This window comes from Sciurus carolinensis, chromosome 13, assembly GCF_902686445.1.
Source record: "Sciurus carolinensis chromosome 13, mSciCar1.2, whole genome shotgun sequence".
NCBI classification, from domain to species: domain Eukaryota; kingdom Metazoa; phylum Chordata; class Mammalia; order Rodentia; family Sciuridae; genus Sciurus; species Sciurus carolinensis.
Window position 1 is genome coordinate 13,564,072 of NC_062225.1, and position 21,616 is coordinate 13,585,687.

At 44.3% G+C, this 21,616-nt stretch overlaps 1 protein-coding gene across 3 annotated transcripts in view; it reads left to right on the forward strand.

Moving 5' to 3' along the window:
* Rfx8 (regulatory factor X8) overlaps positions 1-20,115 on the forward strand; it is a 68,477-nt gene extending 48,362 nt beyond the window's left edge. For 2 of the 3 annotated variants that reach the window (XM_047523062.1, XM_047523063.1), the window contains 6 exons: positions 1,115-1,173; positions 2,494-2,644; positions 4,741-4,835; positions 10,221-10,335; positions 13,713-14,029; positions 19,770-20,115. In XM_047523062.1, the coding sequence (XP_047379018.1) occupies positions 1,115-1,173; positions 2,494-2,644; positions 4,741-4,835; positions 10,221-10,335; positions 13,713-14,029; positions 19,770-19,964 (932 nt within the window). In that variant the 3' untranslated portion in view covers positions 19,965-20,115. The remainder of the gene's footprint in view (positions 1-1,114; positions 1,174-2,493; positions 2,645-4,740; positions 4,836-10,220; positions 10,336-13,712; positions 14,030-19,769) is intronic. The other variant, XM_047523064.1, reaches the window with a different exon arrangement.
* The last annotated feature ends 1,501 nt before the right edge of the window (positions 20,116-21,616 follow it).

Genomic DNA, 21,616 nt, shown 5'->3' on the forward strand with positions numbered 1-21,616 from the left:
CAGCCAGGCACACTCGCTTCCACCCGCAGCGATCATCCCAAACAGTGATTCGATCAATTTATGACCTTCTGTGGTCCCCAATTGCCAGACTGTCTACTGTGTCACTTGCTTGCAAAGTCACTCACTGTTTGGCCTGTGGCCCATCCTGGTCTCCACCTCCCCAGGGACCCCTATGACCCACCAGTGCTCCCAACTGCACAAGACTGATTATCCTCCCGAAGGCCCCTTCCCTGATATTCTCCGTGCCTGGACCTCCCCACCCCATTCCCCTGGCTCACTCATACTACACCTCAAAGCCCCTCTTTCCAGTGGGGCTCCTCGTCCTGGAAATCCCTCACCTTCTCCTCCCCTGATATTTCGGGGTGCACTTAGCCAACTGTTGACAGCTCATTTACATATCTGGCGACTCATCCTCCATGAGCGAACCCCTTGAGGGAAAGGCAGACCCGTGTCCATTAATTCAGAAGACATCCGCAAACGCTCTACAAATGTCCCCCTGACAGCTGTCCAACGAGTAAATGAACACATCTATATAAGAGAAGAGCGCTTGCCTTTTGACATTTTCTCTCTTCATCCTTTTCTTTAGTCATTTTCTAAGAGATAAGAAAATTGGGGGTCTCAGGGTTCTTGGACAAAAATTCTAAAATCCCTGGAGCACCTTTCTTTGTCCTTTCAGGCTGTTCTAACAAAATTCCAAGCCCTGAGTGGGCAGAGGAGTTGTCTGGTGATGGCTGCTTCCTGTGCATAGTTGGCTCTTTTTGCTTTACCCTCACCTGGTGGGAGAGGAGAGGGGTCTTTCTGGGGTCTCATTTACAAAAGCTCTACTCTCACCAGGAGGCCTCCACCCTCATGTCCAGGCCTCGCCTCCTAATTCCATCACCACAGGGGTGACACTGCATTCAGACCACAGGAGCCCCATTGTCAGATGCTGGGCTTACATGGGGACAGACTTTGGAGTCCCACCATGGGGGAAAGGGCCAGGGAGATGGAGGAGGTGAGGAGCAGGTTAGATAGCTGTGCCTCCCTGCTCAACCCTGGGCACCTCCTGCCCGCTCTGGCAAAGGTGAGCTGGAAGGAGCAGATCAGTCATGACCAGATGTGTTGTTCTTAACAGAAGTCACTGTGTTTGTCCAAAGACTCAGAAGAAAGACATACCTTTCCAACATGGCAAAGGTAGGTTGCAGCAAGCAGGAGGAACAAAGTGGGTTCCTGAAGGGCTGAGGGCTGCAAGTCTCCCAGAAGAGCTGTGGTCACTGCCGGCTCCACCCACTTCCGCCCACCCCGCGGGGAGTAGGCGAGGAGGCCTGCTGGCCTTGCTGGCCTTGGCGGGGAGGCCTGGGGTCCTGCCCTGCTCAGCTCTCTGCACAGGAGAGAAAGCAGGTCAGCATTCAAAAGGGAAGGTGCTACCCTGGGCAAGGCGGCGTCACAGTAGACCTTGGGACCCACAGACAGACAGGCCCGTCACCGCTGTGTGTGGCCCTGTGGACTTGGCGCATCTACGCCTTGGCCTTCTCACTGGGATGATCGGGTAGCTTCAGTGCTAGAGGAAGGCGGAGAAGAAAAGATGACACCTCAGCATTCCTGTCCCTAGGTTCCGCGTAGGACGATCAACCTGGAACTGAAAATATTTGAAGGCTTACCGTGGTTATGTCTGTTCTGAACATGAACGGACTTTTCCTTGTCATTATTCCCTACACAATTGAGTGTGACAGCTATTTATGTAGTATTGACAATCTATTAGCCACTGCAAGTCATGTAGGGATGATCTAAAGCATATGGGAGGATGTACATAAGCTATATGCAGAGATTTGAGCATGCCTGGATTGTGGTATCCATGGGAGTCCTGGCACCAATCCCCTGTGGATACCAAGGGGCAACTCTATAATGCCAGCCCCTGGCTCAGGGTTGCTCATGAATCTGTTCTGAAATCCTGTAGACAGCAGATCAGGACAGAGCATGGGGACTGTTACTCTGCTCCAAGTCAGTCTCAGCTCCAGAGGAGCTCAAGAGGTCTTCCACTGAGTCGTCCCATCCTTCTAGCACAAAGCTCGCCCTAGACTCTGGGTTGGTTTCACCCACTTAATTCCTCAAGGCTGTCTTGCTCTGCAACACTTTTACACCATGAGCAGATCTATATACCCACGCTTCCCTTGCAGGTGTCAATCACCCGCCATTTTCCTCTTTAGAGTAGCTTGGGCTTGTTGAGTGGAGGGCAGAGAATAAGAAACAAGAGGAGAGCCACAGCGCCCTTAGAACCCTGAGCACACCTGCCCATTGCCTTCCAAATACTGGTTTCCAGCAAGGCAGTTCTAGAACGTGTGAAATTTGAATATTTTCAGTGCCACTGAAGAGTGAGTGTTAATGGACAATACCCAAATTCACGTTTTTCTCCTCCTTGACAACAAAATCTTGATCTTGTGGATGGGGGCGGAACATGCAAATGTCCTTTTAGGACACAACTTAACTAAGAATTATGCCACCCTGTTTCTTTAGACTATGAGAATGGTATTGAAGAATAACAGGAGAGTCAGCGTCTTGAAATCAGATCTGCATGCCATCGTCAATCAAGGTGCTTTGGATATTTCTAAGAAAGCCCTGGCGAGTGACCACGAAGAGGGACTGGAGAGCCATACAGAGATGAAATGTAATCTCCCTCCTTGGTTTCTTTACTGGAGCTTTGAGTGTGTATTTGGGGCTTGCATGACCATCACTATGATTTTCTTAATGAAGGCAGAATGCTCTTTACTCTTGGCTATGCTCATTTCCTGTGGGGGATGATGAGCACCCCACGCATCACTCTGTGACTCTGAGCTTCCAGAACCTCCCCAAGTATCAGACGGGACATCATGCTAATACACATTTGCTGAGTAAAATGAGTGACTAGACAAGTGTTGCTTATTGATATTTTCGCTTGCCAATATTCCTTTCCAGAGTGTCTTCTTTAGGAAAAAAAGTCTTAATTTCTGCCTCTATCTTGTACATGTTTAGATTCAAATGTCTCTTCTGCCATGTCTGAACTGGATTGAGTTAGCTCTGTCTCTCACCAGATTCTGCTGTCACCACTGTTAGTAGCATTAAGTATTATTTCTGATGATGTATAGTTTAGTAATGGTGCTTTTTACCATATCAAACTAGTTTATAAGAGTGATATGAAGCATGTGGATAGTCTTGCCATTTACTTTCTGATAATTATAATTATTTTTCAAGAAAAAAATTTCCTATAAAGAGCTCAGATTACTGGTCAATGTTGTCGTACTACATTTTTGGGGGGCAAATGCAGTGATAGATGGAACCCCCCAGCCTTGTGAGGTCCTGGAGGAGTTTCAGGGGAGGCTGCAGTACGGTTCTGACCCCCTCTCCTAGATTATGGATCAGGGACAAATCTTCAGGTCTTCAGATGACACTTGCCGGGAGGGCATGTGGTGCCAGGCTCCCCTGCCTGTGTCCTTCCAGGCACTCCCTGCCGGGATGTCCCAGTAGCTTCTCCCTCTGTGGCTTAACCCCTTCCTGAAACACTCAGCTATGTGGAAATGTAGCTGCCTGCCCAGTCCCCGGGGGCTCCTCCAGGGGTCAGCTGCATCTTTTTCATTTTGGGCCAACCAGCTGGCACATGGTAGCATTTTATAACCAGCGGTTGTTTTAATTGCATAAAAGTACCACCTAGAAGTTACTCCACCTTCTATCTTTGACCTTGGAGTAGGGCTGACCTTGGTAAGGTTGTACCAGTTATTAAAGTATTGAACGCAGACATACTTGCTGGCAAATAGCCTTTGCCATCCTCCCACACCTATCCTGTTCCTCGTGTGCCCCTTGCCCCTATTGTCCTCGCTGTCCCAAATCTCAGATCCCCCTAGGGACTCCTCTTCCTTCCATCCTGATATCAGAAAGGTTAGTGCCTGATCCAGCAGGCTTCAGAGCTCTGGACAGCTGTTCTGAGCTGTTTTAAGGGCCCAAAAGGTTTCCCTCCCAGGGCACTGTCTACTCCAGAAATCCCAGGTGGCCACCCATACCCTGCTTCCTGCCAGAGAGCCCCAGGAGGGCATGAGGCTTCCAGGTGCCTGCCAGGCTGCCCTTCCCAGGCCTCTGGTGCTCCTGTTGGCATCCGTGTGTCCTTCAAAGAGTATGAAGAACTTGGCCAGAAGGTGACACACAGATAGTCACTGGTACCTGGCAGGCACATGCTTCCAAGGTGAGAGAAACCTTAACCAAGCCGAGCCAGGGCTCTGCTTGTGAGGCAGCGGTGCTCAGAGAGGTGGGAAGGCCAAAGGCCGCACTTCTCCCTTCAGTGCTACCCATGCAGGTGTAGAACCCAACGCTTGACTCCTGCAGGCTCCACCTGATTGAGTGCATAACCCCAGGCCAGGTGCTGGGCTTTGATGTTCCCCGTCACTTAAGTGACATTAATAAACTAGCCTCTTTGTGAAAATGTCAAGGACAGGTGAGGTCATGTCTGTACCAAGCAGTGAGCTCATCTGAAGACAGGGCCGTGTAATTACAAGGTGGAGTCATTGTTTCAAAACATTTCTTTCCATTTCAACAAGTGGCAGAATGTGGGGACTAGATGAGCACAGAGGTGACAAATTCAGCCTTAGAACTTGTCCTTTGTGTTCTGAATGGGTGTGAGGCCTTGGCGAAATCCCTTTGAACTACTGTCCCTCTGTTCTTCAGGTTACCAAGGACACCAGTGCCTATAGAATACTGCAAGGGTGCGAGCAATTTATTTTTGTTGTTTCTTTTTAGGTTTAAGCTGTTTAATTTCTTTACTGGGAACATCAACAGATCTCGGTGTGTTCCTGAATTGTCTGTCCTCAAATCTCCAAGCCTTTGTCTTCCAGGTACAAAACTGTAATTTTTTTTTTCATAAGAACAAAGAAGGCGTGCATCGATTGTTCTGGCTAAATTATAACCTCCAGTGCCCATTTCCTGACCACATGCCTCCCAACTAGATGACCACAGAGGGTGACAAATCCAGCCTTAGAGCTCATCCTTTGTGTCGAGTGCAAGGCCTTGGGGAATGGACTTCCTTTGAAGTGTTGTCCATACCCCAGGGGTATGAGAAAGAGGTTCTCCAGCTGTCAGCCTGAAGTGCGCGTTGTGTGGCATGGGTGTGAGTGCAGGGAAGCAGCCTCTCATTTCTTTGGCAAGGCAGAGTTGTGTGTGAGTCACATCACACGTGTGTGTATGCCTGTGTATGTGTGAGCTTATGTTTGGGTGAGCGTGCATGTGATGGCTTATGTGTGTGCATGAGTGGGACTTATAAGTGGGTGAGTGTGTGTGCATGAGTGTGTGTATGCTTGTGTGTGTGTGTATGTGTGAGGGGCCAGCACCTGTACCCAAGGGTACCGTGTGGAGAGAGCAAGGGTTTGTCTGTTTGGGGAGAGCTGGTTTGTCTGAGTGTCCTGGAGATACGCCCACCAGAGGGTTTAACTTGATTTCAAAATCTCAGAGAGGGAATGGGGGTGTAGCTCAGTGGCAGAGCACTTGCCTAGCATGCATGACTCCCTGGGTTCCATCCCCAGTACCACAAAAACAAAGAACAAAGCTAAAAACCTCTCTAGGATGAGTTGGTTGTGGCTACGAGTGGCTTTGGTCCTTCTGAACAGCCTGCCTCTTGGCAGTCACTTCCGTTGGGTCCTGGGTTTGCTTTTCATCACCATCTGCATGGCCAGCCAGCCTTGAGGAGCACCTTGCTTCAGTGGCCCCCAGTGGACAGGAGAGCCCAGGGCTATGGATTAAAACTTAGATGCAAGCAAGGCAGCCCAGGGGCCTCCGCCTCTTATGACATCTTGCTGCCCAGGGCTCAGGTGACAAGAAAAGCCTGAAAGAGGGAGTAGGACCTGAACTTGGATGTGAAGATGTTACCCTGCAGTGAGCTGAGTCTGCTAGTTGCCTGATGTTGATGAATTGCTAAAGGGGCAAGGTGGTCGTTGAGAAAGAGCTTTGGTGCAAAGAATGAGCCAATGAGAAGGTGGAGAGCCATCCTCCTGAGGACCGTGGAGCTAGCAACTGTAAGCAGAGGGCTTACTTGGACTTTGAAGGAAGTGTGTTTTCAACCACAGATGGGGGCACGGTGTGCTGGGGCAATCATTCATCCTGTGGCGTCCATTTCTTTGGCCTATTCTGATGTTATCTTGAGGTTCACCAGATGTTCTGGATCCTGTAAATCTAAAGAGAGATTACTGATTAGGAGGTCTTCTGACTGATGTCTCTCCTGGCCTTCTTCCTGGAAGAGCTGGTTCTAGCAGTTAATATCTTAGTCATCTAGGTGAGGCTTTTTCCTTTAGAATCTAGAATGATAGGGAAAGAGAAAGAAAAGAAAAGCAAGTTTGCAAAGACAACTTGCAAAGGACAGATTAACCCATTAGCAACTTTAAAGGGTGCATAGGATTAAAATTAACTGAGAGGGAGACAAGGCATCCCAGAGAGAGATGCCGCCAATGGAGGCGAGCATACGGGTAAGTGGAGGGCCTGTGTAGAGAGGAAAGAACACAAGACCACAGTGGAGAGCAAAGACGGGGGCCTTGGGGGGACCAGACGAGGGGTCGGGCGTTCTCCTTTCACCCTCTGGCCACGTTACTGTCACTCCTCTGTCCTTCCCAACCTGACCTTGTCCCTATGACTTCCCAGTCAAGGAGTTCACAAAGACTTCAGGGGACTTTCAGCTTTTCAGTCTCCTAGAGATGAACCAGAAAACTCAGGAATGAGCTAGAAAGCCATTTCCTACCCTCAGCAGGTATCCGTTTCCATTCTTTGCCTCTTAAAAGTAATCATTCCAGATCTCCAGTGGTGTGTATTCACCCCTATGGGTCTTAGGCAAAGCTGGTTATAACAGCAGTGACATGTCCAGAGTTGCCTGGCTGCTGAGACGCTTTGCACTGGGTGGTTAAAGGCTTGTGCCTCATCACCCACAGAGGCTCTCAAAAGCCAGTACCTGATTTTAGATACTCAGCCTCCAACTTGAACCAGGATGAGCCCACTGAAATCGTGAATACCAGTCCTGCCTCGAAGCAGCGTAAAAGGCTCGTCCTACATGGTAAACCACTTGACATTACATGTGTCTCCACCCCACCATCGTGTCTGCAGCCTTTACCAATGAGACATGCTAGAAAGATGGGGTTCTTGTGGCAGCGTGCCTTTGAAGGGCTTGTTTTTGTAAAATAGCTTGGCTGGTAAACACTCACGCACAGATGATTGTCAACGAAACAGACTGTTAAAATGCAGACCCTTGAGCTTGTCAGAAATGACAAATGGCTTCAGTTGTTAGCATCTGGCAGTACACAAGCCCAGGGAGATGGCCAAGTATGTCATGTGTTTTCACTGTTCTCGTCTCCTGCAGTTTGGGCCTAAGAACAGTTTCTAAAAGAAGGAGGAAGAAGTGCCACAGGGTGGTGACGACAGGGAGGATGCTCGCGGGGTTTATGGGTGATACCCAAACATTTGTGCAGAGAGATGTCTACTTGCCCAGAGCGCCTTTCTTTGTTACTTTTAGAAACCACCCTTGTGGTTTTTGTAGTTTCACTGTCTCTCAAACTACCCCTCACCTCCACTCCCACCCCGTGGGTCACCGGTGGGAGGAGTTCCTCTGGAGCTCCATTTCAGATGATGAGAAACACCCAACTAGTGAAGGGTATTCACATCTACCCAAAGCTCAGGGCACCCCCTTGGTGTGTTGAGGGCTTTTGGCAGGGGCAGAAGGGAAGAAAAACAGTGAGGAGAAAGGGAATTTTGTCATTTCTAGCCGTTTTCCATCGCTTCTTCAAAGACATGTGGTTGCCAGCCAGTGGGTGGTCCACATGGGATATGATTGAGACTTAGAAGAGGCTTAGGGCATTCACAGAACACAGGCACACGACTCCAGGCTGTGCAGATCACCTCAAGTGTGGCCCAAGACTGCTCTCATCCTCGGCGGAGAGAATTTCTGTAGTCTGTATATAGCAACATCTCATCAGCACCCAGGTTAGTGCTACTCAGGCCATCAGATGACTTTGACTCCACTGAATGCAGGAACAGGGGCTTTCCAGTCCTGAGAATGTTTTCCCGGTGCAGTGACCAGCTCTCTGTCTTTCTAAGTAAACACCCTTACTTTTCATTATTATGGGATTCTGTGTCCCCTTTTTTCAATCAGACCATGATATATGCAAAAGAGTTAGTCAAAACAGCCTCTAGTCTTCTTGAAGGCGATTCTGTAGTCTTTCAGTGAGTCTACCCTATGGTGCTTCTCTGTGGCACTTGGTAAAATAAAACATGTAGACAAAATGAATTTAGTAGAGTTTATTTGAACAAAGGAAAATTCATGAACTAGGTAACCCTTAGAACCAGAAAAGATTGAGGGAGCCCTGCTGTGCAATGAGGACAGCATTTACAAATGAGAAAAGGCGAAGAAGCAGAAATAAGTCACTATAAGCAGTTGCCATTTCAAAGTTACTTACTTTCTTTGTAAAGGTTAAAGCAGAGGGCACTTCCTTATTATGCTGGGGGAAACTCATCTGTTTGGGGAGCGGCTTCTCTTTTTCTCTCTGCCTTGTATTCTCAGAAGTTCAGATAAACAACTTAGTTTTAACTCAGTGCCATAGAAATGTGGCCAGTCAACTGAGGGTTCTTTTTCTCTATTCAGGTAGAAATCATGAATAGGCCTAGTGCAGCTCCCTTAGAGATAGCAGCTTTGAGCTTTGCATGCCAGCAGCTTTCAGTTATTAGCATTAGTGGCCTCTCCACTGCTCTCCTGGCAGCTGGAGCCAGCAGCTGGAGTTATCAGCTCCTGGCAGCTCTCTGTCTCTCCCTCCTGTTTTCTGGTTGTTAGCCACCTTCAGTATTACCAGCCCTGGCTGCTAGACACTTCTAGTGATAGCAGTCTCAGTTTTGCCAGCTGTTAGTACAACTATTTCAGCCTGCTCTGCTGAGATAGAAGTCACAAATAGACAAAACATAACATACAGAAGAGGTTTTATTAGGACTTATGCTGTAGCATAAGGGCAAGCAGCACACATACTATCCCAATAAGGGTAAGGAAAAAGCTGGACTCAAACATGCAAAGTGTCTTGCCAGCTGATTTCAGACTTGCTGCTCAGTCATGGGCAGGTGAGGTGTATTAGGCAGGTTTTCATCAAAGTAACCAAAATATATGACAAGAAAAACTTAGAGGAGGAAAATTTGACTCAGTCTATAGTCAATCAAGTTCATTGCTCTGGGTCCAAGGTGAGGCAGAATGTTATGGCAGAGGGGCCTGGTAGAAGGAAGCTGCTCAGCTCAAGGCAACCAGAGAGACAGAGAGAGAGAGAGAGAGAGAGAGAGAGAGAGAGAGAGAGAGAGAGAGAGAGAGAGAGAGAGAGAGAAAGAGGGGAGTCAGGGGCAAAATATAATTACCAAGGACACACCCCCAGTGACCGACATCCTTGAGCCATGACCCACCTGCCTATAGTTACTATTCCATAATCAATTAAATGGTTAAGTTTCAGCTCCCATAATCTAATCATATTACCTCTGAACATTGCTATATTGCCTAACATGAACTTTTTTGAGGAGTATCTCATATCCAAACTATAATAGGAAGGCTCCTCACACACCATATTGGTAATGGCTAAAGTAACTAGAACCATCCAGACAGGTTGTGGGATGGAGTTATCTGGGAGGAACCCATAAGCAAAGCTTGCCACAACCAAAAGCACAATGTCTCAAGTGGCCTTGGGACATCTGATGTAGCCTAAGCCAGCCATGCAGCATATTGTGGCCCCCATAACTTCTAAAGATGGAATAATAAAATACCTATTGGGGAGTGCTGGGTCCTTCCCTTCTGTCTCAGAAATTTAGCACAAGTGATTCCATTATGTTTTGGTCTCTTGGAGCCCAGCACAGGAATTTAGTCCAAAACAATAGCCTCCCATAAATTTAACCTAACATTTATCTGACCTCTATTTAAAAATTTTGTGGAGATTATAGAAAAAAAAAAGAAAGAAAAAAGTAGGTCAATTTTCCAGGTCCCTGCTTCTCTCTACTTTCTTCAAAGGGTTCTGTCCTGGAACCATCTCTATAGGAGATGGAGAGAGACCAGAAAAAGCCCCCGTAATCCACTGTTTCATTTTTTACTCTTACCATTTTGTCTTTCTCATTTCCTTTCACCTTTAAAAAATGTCTGTATATGACAAACTTGTGCATTTAAAAAAAAAAAAAAAGGCCATTCTTCTTGGTTTTTATCTTTTTTCTCCCTCACAAAAATGTAATAGTCAAGCAGAAGCAAAGAAGAGTTCATAAAACTGGCTGCCAGCTTCCAACTACGATGGAATTTCCTTCTCACTGCTGTGAGCAAAGCCATGACCCTCTGCCACAAAGAGAGTTTTGGTAAGTCAGAAAATGCAAAAATATTTTGTGTTCTGCCTTTTAAAATTGTTATCATAGGTCTAGGAGTGTAACTCAGTGTTAGCTCTGGCCTAAGACCCTGAGTTTGATGGCTGCCACCACACACACACACACACACACAATCATCATCATATTACTTAGAATAATATTTTGAATATTGCTATGTAGAATCCATTCGCCTTCTTTTAACTTTTTAAAATGTAACGAGCGACATAGATAAGGAAAACCATACAAAACCACAGTTGTCATTTTATTAATGGCAAAGTGATAGTCCATCAGATGAACTGTGCTTCGCTTTCATTCCATGGTAGACATGTAGAAGGCTACCCTGTTTTGTTTTGTTTTGTTTTTAATTATAAACTTTTAAAGGAAAGCATGGAAAGATGACAGACACAGAGGGGAAAAACATGGGTTCTTTGGAGCATCTGTATTTAACTTTCGAGAATAACAATTGGTAAAGTTGCCATTGTACGCCCATGGTAGGAGTATAGCCGCACCACATTTTGTGGATTTCCCGACCCATAATTCATCTTCCTCTATTGATGAAAGTCATGTCTTTGACAAAGAGGCTCACAAATAAGGTTGTGGGAAGGGAATTTTTTTGCAGCTTCCTGGAATGAATCATCCATTCAACAGACATTTTGATTTTCCCTCCAGTATCCCAGGTACCTTCTTGGGCACTTGCATGTATGGCAGTGGAGAGACAAAGACCCTGCCCTTGTAAGTTTCCACAATAGTCAGGGCAAGTCATCCCTTTCCCAGAGCCAGATAGTCTCTCAGCCAGTAGATAGAGCCAGGAGGAGGCAAGCCCTCACCTGTTTTGTAAACACCCAAGAAAACACCCTTGAGCTCCGCCCAGGGCTATCAGTGTAAACAGCCATATAGGTGACATCCAATTATAATCAGTTCCTCCCCTTTAATGAAGTCCAAACTGACTCTGCTTTATGCTAAAGCTCTTCCAGAGCAATGAGAGAGTAGAGTTCATGTATGGTCACAAAAAGAAATCCAGCCCTGTGGTTGTCTTTGCTTTTCCCAGTCTACCTTGTCTGAACCTCCATATGCATCAAAATATTTGCACCAGTAATTTTCCCTCTTCTTCTTTCACAATGTGAGGAACATGCTCACCTGCCCAAATCCAAAGAATGGACTCAGAGACACAAGGTACAGTGAAAGCAAAACTTTTACTGAAGGTCTTGCAAGGTCAGGTGTTTGGGTGAGCCGGCATAGCCAGAGCAGTTACAATTAGGATTTTCTCCCTTACAAGGTCCCTCCCTTGGTTCCTCCTCGGTTGAGTACTATGGTGTGCACAATCTTCCCCAAATTCGTCTAGGATTTACTATCTCCTATTGTGAAACCGGAGTTTTGAGATGAGACCAGATTCCCTACTTCGCCAATTTCTTTCTGGGTTCTTGTCTTACAAATTTGAAGAATAAAATACACAGACAATAAGGGAAGGGAAGAGTAAAAGGAGTAGAATTGATTTAAATGAGAAGAGATAGAACTCCTGCCATGTGGGAGGGGGCCTGATGGCAGGAAAACCCATTTTTGTCTGCTAGTTTATTGGCTTATAGGGTTCGTGGTATGAACATCGATCAAAGTCTATGTTATACGGGTATTGCAAATGCATGAAAGCTATTGGCCGTGTCCTTTAGCTTCAGTTGTGATCCTTCCTGTAACTCCCATCTGGGTTCAAGTCTACCTTCCATTTTCCCTTCTCTCTGGGACAAGGGAGTTGGCTGGAGCATTCCTACAGGTGAGCCTCATGGTCTTTTACATTTAATAAAGTCCTTGATGGTGCCCATTAATATTTCCATGGGCTAGCCTCCTGTTGTGGGCTCTGTCTTTGAATAAGACCTTAATTGGGCCCATTTCCCATTGCCCGACCATTATTTATTCTTATTCAGTATTGGATTATTTTTAAAATGTACCTTTGAGGCGTGAGGATCGCAAGTTCAAAGCCAGCCTCAGTGAGGACCTAAGCAACTTAGCAAGACCCTGTCTCAAAATAAAAAATACAAAAGGGCTGGGAATGCGGCTCAGTGGTTAAGCTACCCTGAGTTTAATCCCTAGTACCAAAAAGAAAAAAAGAAATGTACCTCTAGTCACCTTCATCTCCCTTTGTTCTCTCTGGCAGGAAGAAGCCTTTTGGAGGTGAGTGCATTTTGCACATAGCAGTTCTGATTTCTTAAGTTACTATTCCTTAAAAGAGATATTTTGCTCTCTGTTGGTCAGGCCCATCCCTTGCCCTACCTCTGGTTTGTATTGTGTGAGTTAACTGTGATAACCATTCTGCTTCATTTTCTCTCTGGCTGCTTTTCTTACATCCCCAGTAATTTTATATTTAAGGCCAAATACTGTAGTTTTGAAAAGGACCACCTGACTTTCTATTTCTCACAAGGTTAAACAGGCTGGGCATGTGGATCAGGTTTACCAGACCACGCCATCCCATCTAGAGGCTGTATGTCTCATCCCAGATCCATCAAGGAGTAACCAACATTAGGGAGGGAAAAAGCTTCAAAGCTTCAAAATGGACCAAATGATCCCTTGAATTGGACAAAAGTCTTTGAAAAGGTTGAGCACAGCCTTCTGGGCTGCCTGGGATGTCCCCACCTTTTATTGTCTCTGAGCTATTTTACAACTCTGCAAATTATAGCAAACTGATAGCAATACAAATGATTCCCATTCATAGATATGCAAACTACTTATGTCAGGTGGATGCAATCGATTATAGCCCTGAGGACAGATCTGATTTACATCTATTTGTAGATTAATGTCACAATTCTCCACTGCCTCTGTGTGTTTAGTACTTTGAATTCTTCTTTGAACCAATTGCACCATCTGATTCATTCATTAGTAAGTTAAATAAAATTGTGTAAGAGTCCTGGTTTTACCTTTTTCTAAAAATTATCTTAACAATTGCATTTGGTCAGATATCTCTCTCTGTTTCTCAGGCAAATATTAAGGACATCTTCTTTCTCAAAGAACAAAGGGGCACATTCAGCTCTGGGAACAGCATGCATTTTCCTGTAGGATTCACATTCCTCCCAGCTCCCACTAGATGGATTTGCAGTTTTCTTTGTGGCTTAGGTTGTTCAGCTTTCTGTGTTTCTGTTCAAAAGCTGTTCCGCAAGGATTTCCTGGGCATGGGTTGCTGCAAGAGTCATGAACCCCCTCACCCTGCCATCTCCTCACCTCTCCTCCCCCTCCACCCCTACTTAAGGGTCCTCTTTAGGAATGATGGTCAGGTGCACAAGAGTTAAAAGTCCCAGAAGAGTTGTGAGTTTCACAGCGACTTATTTATTGCCTCTCTGCCCGTGATCTCTCAAATGTATTCATTTCTGGTTGTTATTTAAATGCAGGCTCCTGGCATCTGTTTCATCTGCTGCTTTTGGAATACGTGATTCACATACTTCAGTCATACATAGAGGAGGAAGAGGAAGAGGAGGACATGGGGAATCTCAAAGACATGCTGCCAGATGACCAGTCTCTCATCCAGCCAGTCCCGGCCCTTTTCCATCCCCTAGATTCTCCGCCAACTCAGGAGTGTGCAAGCCCAAGTGCAGAGCCACCCTGGGTGACCCTGAAACACACAAGCCAGAGCCCCAGCCCTGTGGGCATGAGCAACATGATTCTCCGGGTCCTGGGCTTCCTGGTAGACGCTACCACAGGCAATAAGGTAGAGATGCCAAGACCCCTCCCCAAACCCCGGTTATTTCATGGGAAATAAGAACTACAAGGTGTTTAGGAAACCCACAAAGATCACACCGTCCGAACGATGATAAAGGATTCTAGAATCCACTTTACTTGAGGTCATCATAACCTCGATGGTTATGATACCTTCTCTGCTGGTTGTTGCTATGATTTTAGTTCAGTGATAGGTGCCTGACGTGGTGCTGTAAGCATGCTAGGTCATTAACATAGATCAAACACGTTTGGGTCTTTCCACAAGGTCAGAATTGATTGAATGACAATACATTCACAGGCTACACTGCTTTCCTCAATGGCAGTTCACTGAATACTTGTGGGTCACCTGGTAGTCATAAGCTGGGCAGTCAGTCGCAGGTTCTTTTATTCCAATCTTAATTTCTAATATCTGTAACGTTCAAATCACACGCTACACAAATATGTATATGTCAGATATTCAGGGAGCTGAAACGCCAAACCTCGGCTCTTCTGTCCTGATGGAAGAAAATTTAGTCAGACACCAAAAGCCATGCAAAAGAACTCCATTACAAGTGAAATTGAAGTGAAGGTAAAGTAAAAGCAAAGTGAGGCTTAAGCAGAGAGGACTTTCCAGAGAGAGTGGGTCGTCTCTGATCAGAGAAACAATGCCGTCTCCAAAGTTATTACCGGTTGATGTTTACCAGAAGAAGTGGGAACTACCTTCTGCACTCTGCCAATCAGGTGTTCGATTCCTCCTTCATGTTGGTTGGTGGAGTTTGACCTTCGTTGGTCCTTTTCAGGACACCCATGGTGGCCATCCTATTCATGGGGGCTTCATCTACAAGTCAATCCCATGTTAATGTGGGCACTGGGCTTAGTAGCTGGCCAGAAGTTTCTTAATACACCTGCACTACTAAAGGATTTCCTTCCCACACAAACAGAGACACCGGTAGCCTAATTCCTAGCCTCACACCAATTCAGTGGGCCTTGTCAAGAGTTAGTCCCGTTAATCCTTTTCTTTTGGCGTTATTTTCCAATTAGACCCTTTGCTTTTGTGTATTTTCTACAAATGAACTACCACCTTTTGCTCTCTTGTCCACTTCGGAAGTAATTTGAAGGACACTTTTGGTCTTGCCATGAATTTCATTGCTCATTGCTAGATATTACTATATGTTTTACAGAAAAGCTAAGAAAGGGTTAAGGCAGCCACAGGGGTTTAGAAGGTTGAACTAAGAGCAAAGACAGAGCAGATATGAATGCCAAGATGAGGACCAGTCCAAGAACCTTTGCAGGGCACAGAGCTGTCAAAGTGCAGAAATGTATTCTAGGTCAAGGTCCAGACTGTCAGCTTGGCGTGTCATTTTCAGATGTCAATTTGGAGTGGGACTTCTGTGGTCATCACAGGCAGGAGAAGCCACACTCTGCTAAAGCCTGACATTCATCACAGTGGTGATTTTCCTGGGCAAGGCTCATGACGAGTGATCAGGTGACAGGGTCGAGGTACTGCCATCTCCAGTTTTGGGGTGTCCCTTCTTTATGGGTCTCAAGTGGGGGTGTCATTTGGTGGTCTGGTGTGTTTGATAAACTTATGGGCCTAGTTTTTTTTCTGATATGAGCTTGACACATGCATGCACCTTGTGCTTCTGATTAATTTGGTGAGTTCATGGGTGGTCATTCTTATTAGCACAATTAATTTCTTTATAAGTTTATGCCTATGGTTGTGCCAAGTAGATGGTGGTGGTTTACTTGTACAAATAAAGCATAGAGTGGTTCTACTGCACTTAAAGTGGAGTAGCTCGTGGCAAACTACTGCTTTACAAAACGGAGAAACAAAGGTTGAGGCACAGCCTGAAAACTGCTGTTCTATATATCATGAGGTAACTCGGAGAGGGTACAGCCTGCTCTCCACACATGGTTAGAAGTGTGGACTGCATTCCTGGGCTCAGCTGGCATGCTAGACTGACTAATAGAGCGCCAACAACCACTTAGCTGAATGTTCTGCACTGAAAGTGCCTCCAACCTTCACAGAAAGGAAGGACTGACTGGAAATGATTTTGAAAAGATTGAACTGGCATACATCCGAAAAGATTTAAAAATGAGTTGCTCTTTATCTAACACCTACTCTAAACCCTTTACATTCATTATCTTGAAGCTGTACAATCCTGGAGTCTCTTTTCTTATTCTCATGTGACAGATGAGGAAACAGGCACAGAGAAGCTAAATGATTTATGCAAAGTCACACTGCAAATAAGTGAAAGAAAATGGTGGAACAGGGGTTGGAGCCCCAGTCTGCGTGATATCAAGTCCATCATTATCACACACACTAGATCAAAGGAGAGGGGATCAGATTCCCTGAGAAGAGTAGGACACAGGCCAGAGAGGTCAGAGATAAGCCCTCAAATGCCAGAAAGCCCAGACTGATACAGAAAACAACTGAATCTCCTGTCTTGAGGAGGGAAGAGTGGACTGGGTTTTGAAAAAACATGGTGACAGCAATGATCTTAGTAATATTTTCTCAAACATCTATACACATTTGATGTTCAGCCACTATTCATAGTCTTCTCTTGTTTCAAATTCCCCTCTTGGGACTGGGAAGATAACTCAGTTGGTAAAGTGCTTGCCTTGCAAGCACAGGGCCCTGGGTTTGATCCTCAGCACTGAAAAAAAAAAAAATTCCCTCTAACTTGTGCTTATGAGGAGACCATTAGAATCAGGTGTATTGCCCTTGATGCAAGTTAATAATGTTCCTGGACACCGCGATGAATCATAGCCTGAAACTGTTCACATCCTATACTCCTCAAAATAGTCAGAACCCCAGAAAGCTCCCCTTCCTAAACCCTCATTCTGAGTTCTCCAGAGTACAGAGATCTCATACAAACTGTTTAAGAACACTGTTCAGATGAGAGAGCATGCTAGGTAGAAATAATATGAGCAAGAGTCCAGAACATGCTTCCCTTGGGTTTACAAATTCTCTTCTGTCTGTATTTGGCCTTTACTTTTTCACTCTGAGATAGTACATGCATCTACCCAGCTGTAGTCAGTGCCAGATTCTGATGTTGTTACTGGAATAAGCCTGGTCTGCTCACTGCTTAAAGGGCTGATATTCAGGGTTCTTTGCTAAACCTGGACTTTTTACATGGAAGTACACAGATGGGCCTAGGAGAAGTTTCAGAGGCCTAGTTTAGCCAAGTAGAGAACCTCTGTCAACTTTACATGCTCTTTAGTCAGCAAGGTAACCAGGAGTCAGCTTTACCTCTTAAGTGGGTGCACAGTAGACGGTGACAGTCCCCTTAAATGCATCACTTAGTCTCTGTGAGAGGTGCCACCACAGATGACATGACTGAGGCACACGGAGGGATTGAGTAATTTTCCCAAGGTCTCTTAACTAATAATTGGGAGAGCAGGGACTCACACCACCACAAATCTCCTTTTAAGACTGTCGTCCTCTCTTCCCAGAGAATATTCTACCATGTGCTGTAATTGCAAAATCAGTGACTTGGAAATAAATTGAAAATATCTGATAAGTAGACAATTCTTGTACATAAATCCCTGGCTTCATATTCTATCTCTTCCACTGATTAGCTGAGGACCTCAGGCAATTTGCTTAATTCATGGGCATAATAATATCTAATTCCATAGAGCTGTCATGAGGTTTAGATAATTTCACAAGTGTAAAATTCTTAGAAAGTTCCTTGGAACACAGTAAGTACCAAATAATCAGCAGTCATCATTATGATCTCTGCAACAAAACTTCCCAATCTAAGCACCTTCCCTATCACTCTGCACTCAGTTGCCTAGCTCTTCTGAAGTTCATTACATAAGGTCTAACCTATACTTAATTGGTGGAGACCATAGTGAGGATATTGAATACTTAATTGAATTGCATAAAAAAGCAATACAAGCAGATGAATGACAGATAATCCAAGGTAATGTGCATTAGAGATTAATTAAACCCTTTTCTGTTCCTTCATGCCTGCTGCATTAGCAATAATGACTTAAACAAGCTAACACCAAAAAGTTACGCTCATCTAATTTTCATTGTGTTCATTATTCAGCATTTGCACTCATCATCAACAAAAAAGCATACCCTCTGTGTCCCATCTGTATTCATCTGCCATAAGTTAAGGCCCCATTCACTGCACATCTGTGACAGCCTCATTCTCTGACCAATTTAGCGCTGCCCTGCACCTACCATCACAACTGGAGTCAGCATTCTAAATGACAGCATCCATCTGCCACTCTTCCACAAGCTAGCAGCATCTGAAATGTAAGATGCCAAAACATTTTAACAATATTAAATAAGTAACATTCTTTTAAAAGAATTAAGCTACATGGCTTTCTCTTTAGGTCAGATATTCGATATCACGCTAAGTGAAAAAAGCCAATTCCAAAAAACCAAAGTCTCAATGTTCTCTCTGATATGCAGATTTGAACACACAATGGGGTGGGGAAGAAGAAGAGACGTTCACTGGATTAGACAAAGGGGATGAAGGAAAGGGAAGGGGGATGGAAATAGGAAAGACAGTAGAATGAATTGGACATCACTTTCCTTCATTCATGTATGAACAACTATTGAAACTCCACATCATGTCCCCCACAAGAATGGGATCCTAATTAGAATAAGTTATACTCCATGTATGTACCATATGTCAAAATACACTGTACTGTCATTTATACCTAAAAAAGAATAAATAAAAAAAGATTAAAGCAGAGCAAAAATATTGAGGGGAGAAGGAGGGAGGGAGGGAGAGAGAGAGAGAGAGAGAGAGAGAGAGAGAGAGAGAGAGAGGGAGAGAGAGAGACATTCCTGTCCAAGAGAAAAACATTGTTTCATTATATGGGTCAATGTTATTGTTGAGTTGGGAGAAAGAACAATATACTTTCATAAATCTTGCATCTGACATCGTCTTGTGCACACCTTTGTCAAAATGCATTAGCTTAGGGGGATTTACTGATGCAATCAGACCAAGAAAATATACTTTTGTTGCTTTTAAAGTAATCTACAGAAAAATTTGCAAGTCTTCAAAGTTTCTTTGGAGCTAAAGGAAGGATGATGTATTATCCCTGTTTCTCTGATGGGAAGACTTGCTCAGGCAGGTGAACTGAGAGCTGGCATGTGAGCTAAATCAGAACCTCTAATTTGTTTGCAAGTTGACCCATCTAAGGGTCAATGCAACCAATATCAGGTGACTGTTCTCACAGGGTTCTCCCTTTCCATCTAACAGTTATATTTGACAGATCGTACAGGGGGAGTCTTGGTGGAACTTGAGTCTGTTATGTCAACTCTAACGACTGATGAGAAGGCCAGGATTGGTGTCCATCTGGAGGACAGCCAGAGTGATGGGCACTTTAGCCACATGAGACCCATGGTGCATTTCACAGGCTCCCTTCTGATGCTCATAACTGATCCACGCTCTCCCATGTCTAGAAAACAACTGTGTTGGCTTTTGCTCTCAAAGTATCTCAAGGGTATTTCCCAAAAAGTGTAACTCCCCCTTCCAGTTCCTTTTCCTAAAGGGAACCCACATGTTTCCCATACCCCACTCTCTTGCTTCATCTCCATATTGTGAGTTTTCCTGGCACGAGACCTTGAGCATTCCCCTGAGAAATTAGAATCTCCCTTAGTAGGGGTAAATGCACACATTTCCTGTTTAGGTCCCTGGATAAGGGCAAGGATGTGGTAGGTGAATTCAAATGGCGGTTCCTATAGCAGGAATGTTTATCCTTTTCTTTTAAACTTTCCTCTCTTACAGCTCATCCAGGTATTGTTGGAAGACAAGGCTACTGAAAGCGCCATCAAACTCAGCCTTCCTGTGGGACAAGAGGCCCTCATAACCCTCAAAGATGGACAAAAATTTGTGATTCATATATCAGATGTACCCCAGAGCTCTGAAAATATTTATTTCAGAGAAAGCAATGCTAATATGCAAGATGGTTTATTTGAATAGGGCATGAGGAAACAGATAGACTTGCGTTCTTACAAATATATACTAATGCTTTTGTAATTGGTAAGAAAGAAAATTTTTATGTATATAATAGTTGTAGCATTTTACGTTTATATGTATTTCAGGAGTTGGTTTTGGTCAAACTATAAACTGATTTGGAGAATACTTTTTGCTTCTATTGCTTTTCTTTCGGGTCTTTCCAAATGTTTCTATTTGGTGACTGAACAGAAGAGAAACTTGAGAAATCTTGTTTGGGAGTAAGAAACAATAAATTAAGTCTCCAGAGAAAGATAAAGTTTGAAGAATACAAACTGGTACGAACAATAAAGTACCAATGGTAATATTGTTCTTCCCCTTAGTACAGACCCGGTGGAAACAGATTTTGGAGAAAGATCCCTCAGGCAATGAGGCACAGAATTTAATAGTTCTGTTATGCTCACTCACTGGTATGTTAAATGCCTTTGGTTCGCCATTCCCATTCTCTTAAAATGAGGGAACATTTGGAATGCAAAAATGTCTGCAACAAAGGCCAATGTCCTGTGTGTTGAATCACTTTTTAGTTCTCTTTTTGAAGCAAAAAGCCTAAATATGCTGAAATGAAGACTCCATCATTATTACATTATTACATTTTTATGTAACTACGATATTTAAAAGGAATTTAAAAATTCACACTTAACATGATTTCCAGTAAAAATGGAAAGAATATAGAATATTTTATTGATCTCATATTGCATATGAAGTGAACTAAATTACATTTACATTCACATATGAAATGAATTAGATTTCCTACAAAATAAATTTAATTTCCCTGAATGCTTAGAAATTTTAAGAAAACAAAGGAACAGTCTGTCCCTAGATTCATTAAGAACTATTCATGTTTATGGTTTAAAAATAATATTTTAGAGTCCTTTACAATTACATTTATTCAATTTTCTCATTTCTTGAGCGATTGGGAAGGAGTAGTTCCTGGTCAAAGAATAATGTGGAGACACTGATTCTTTTCTTGCGGTTCATACCTTTGCATGTATTTTGTTTGCTCAGGTGTAAGCAGACAGTTGATGGACTGAGTCATGGAATAAAAGCAACAACAGGATTTACAAGTCTGGGAACAGTGGTTTTGTTTGCATATTTTGGGGTAAACTGATTAGCTAAGAGCTAGCTGAGTCATTCTGGACATTCTGTTCTTGAATGCCCAGATTTATCACAGAAAGCAACCTGTAGGGTTTCAGGTTAGGATGGAGGATGAGGATAGGTAATAACAGAGACGGGGAGGCTTCTGGAACTGTTGTGATTTTTTTGTTTGATTTTTTTGCAGTGCTGGGGTTGAACCCAGGACCTCATGCAGGCTAGGCAGGTGCTCCACCACTGAGCTCCATCTGCAGCTTGAACAGCTGTGATTTCTATTGTTATGATTTCTGACTTGATCTTGAATGGTGGTAAGCCAAGACAGCCACTCTCTAAGAGATGTGGGATATAGAGGTAAGAGTTAGGTTCAGGTGTACTCAGGTGAGAAATGAAGTGAAGGTAAGACCAAACTGCATGAAGCAGAAGAAATATATTTCTTACAGACCCCTAGAGAGGCTAGGAATGCCATAGTCAGGAGATCAATGGAAAGTCTGGAGGTGTGCCCTTATGGAGTCCCTTAAGGTTTTCCA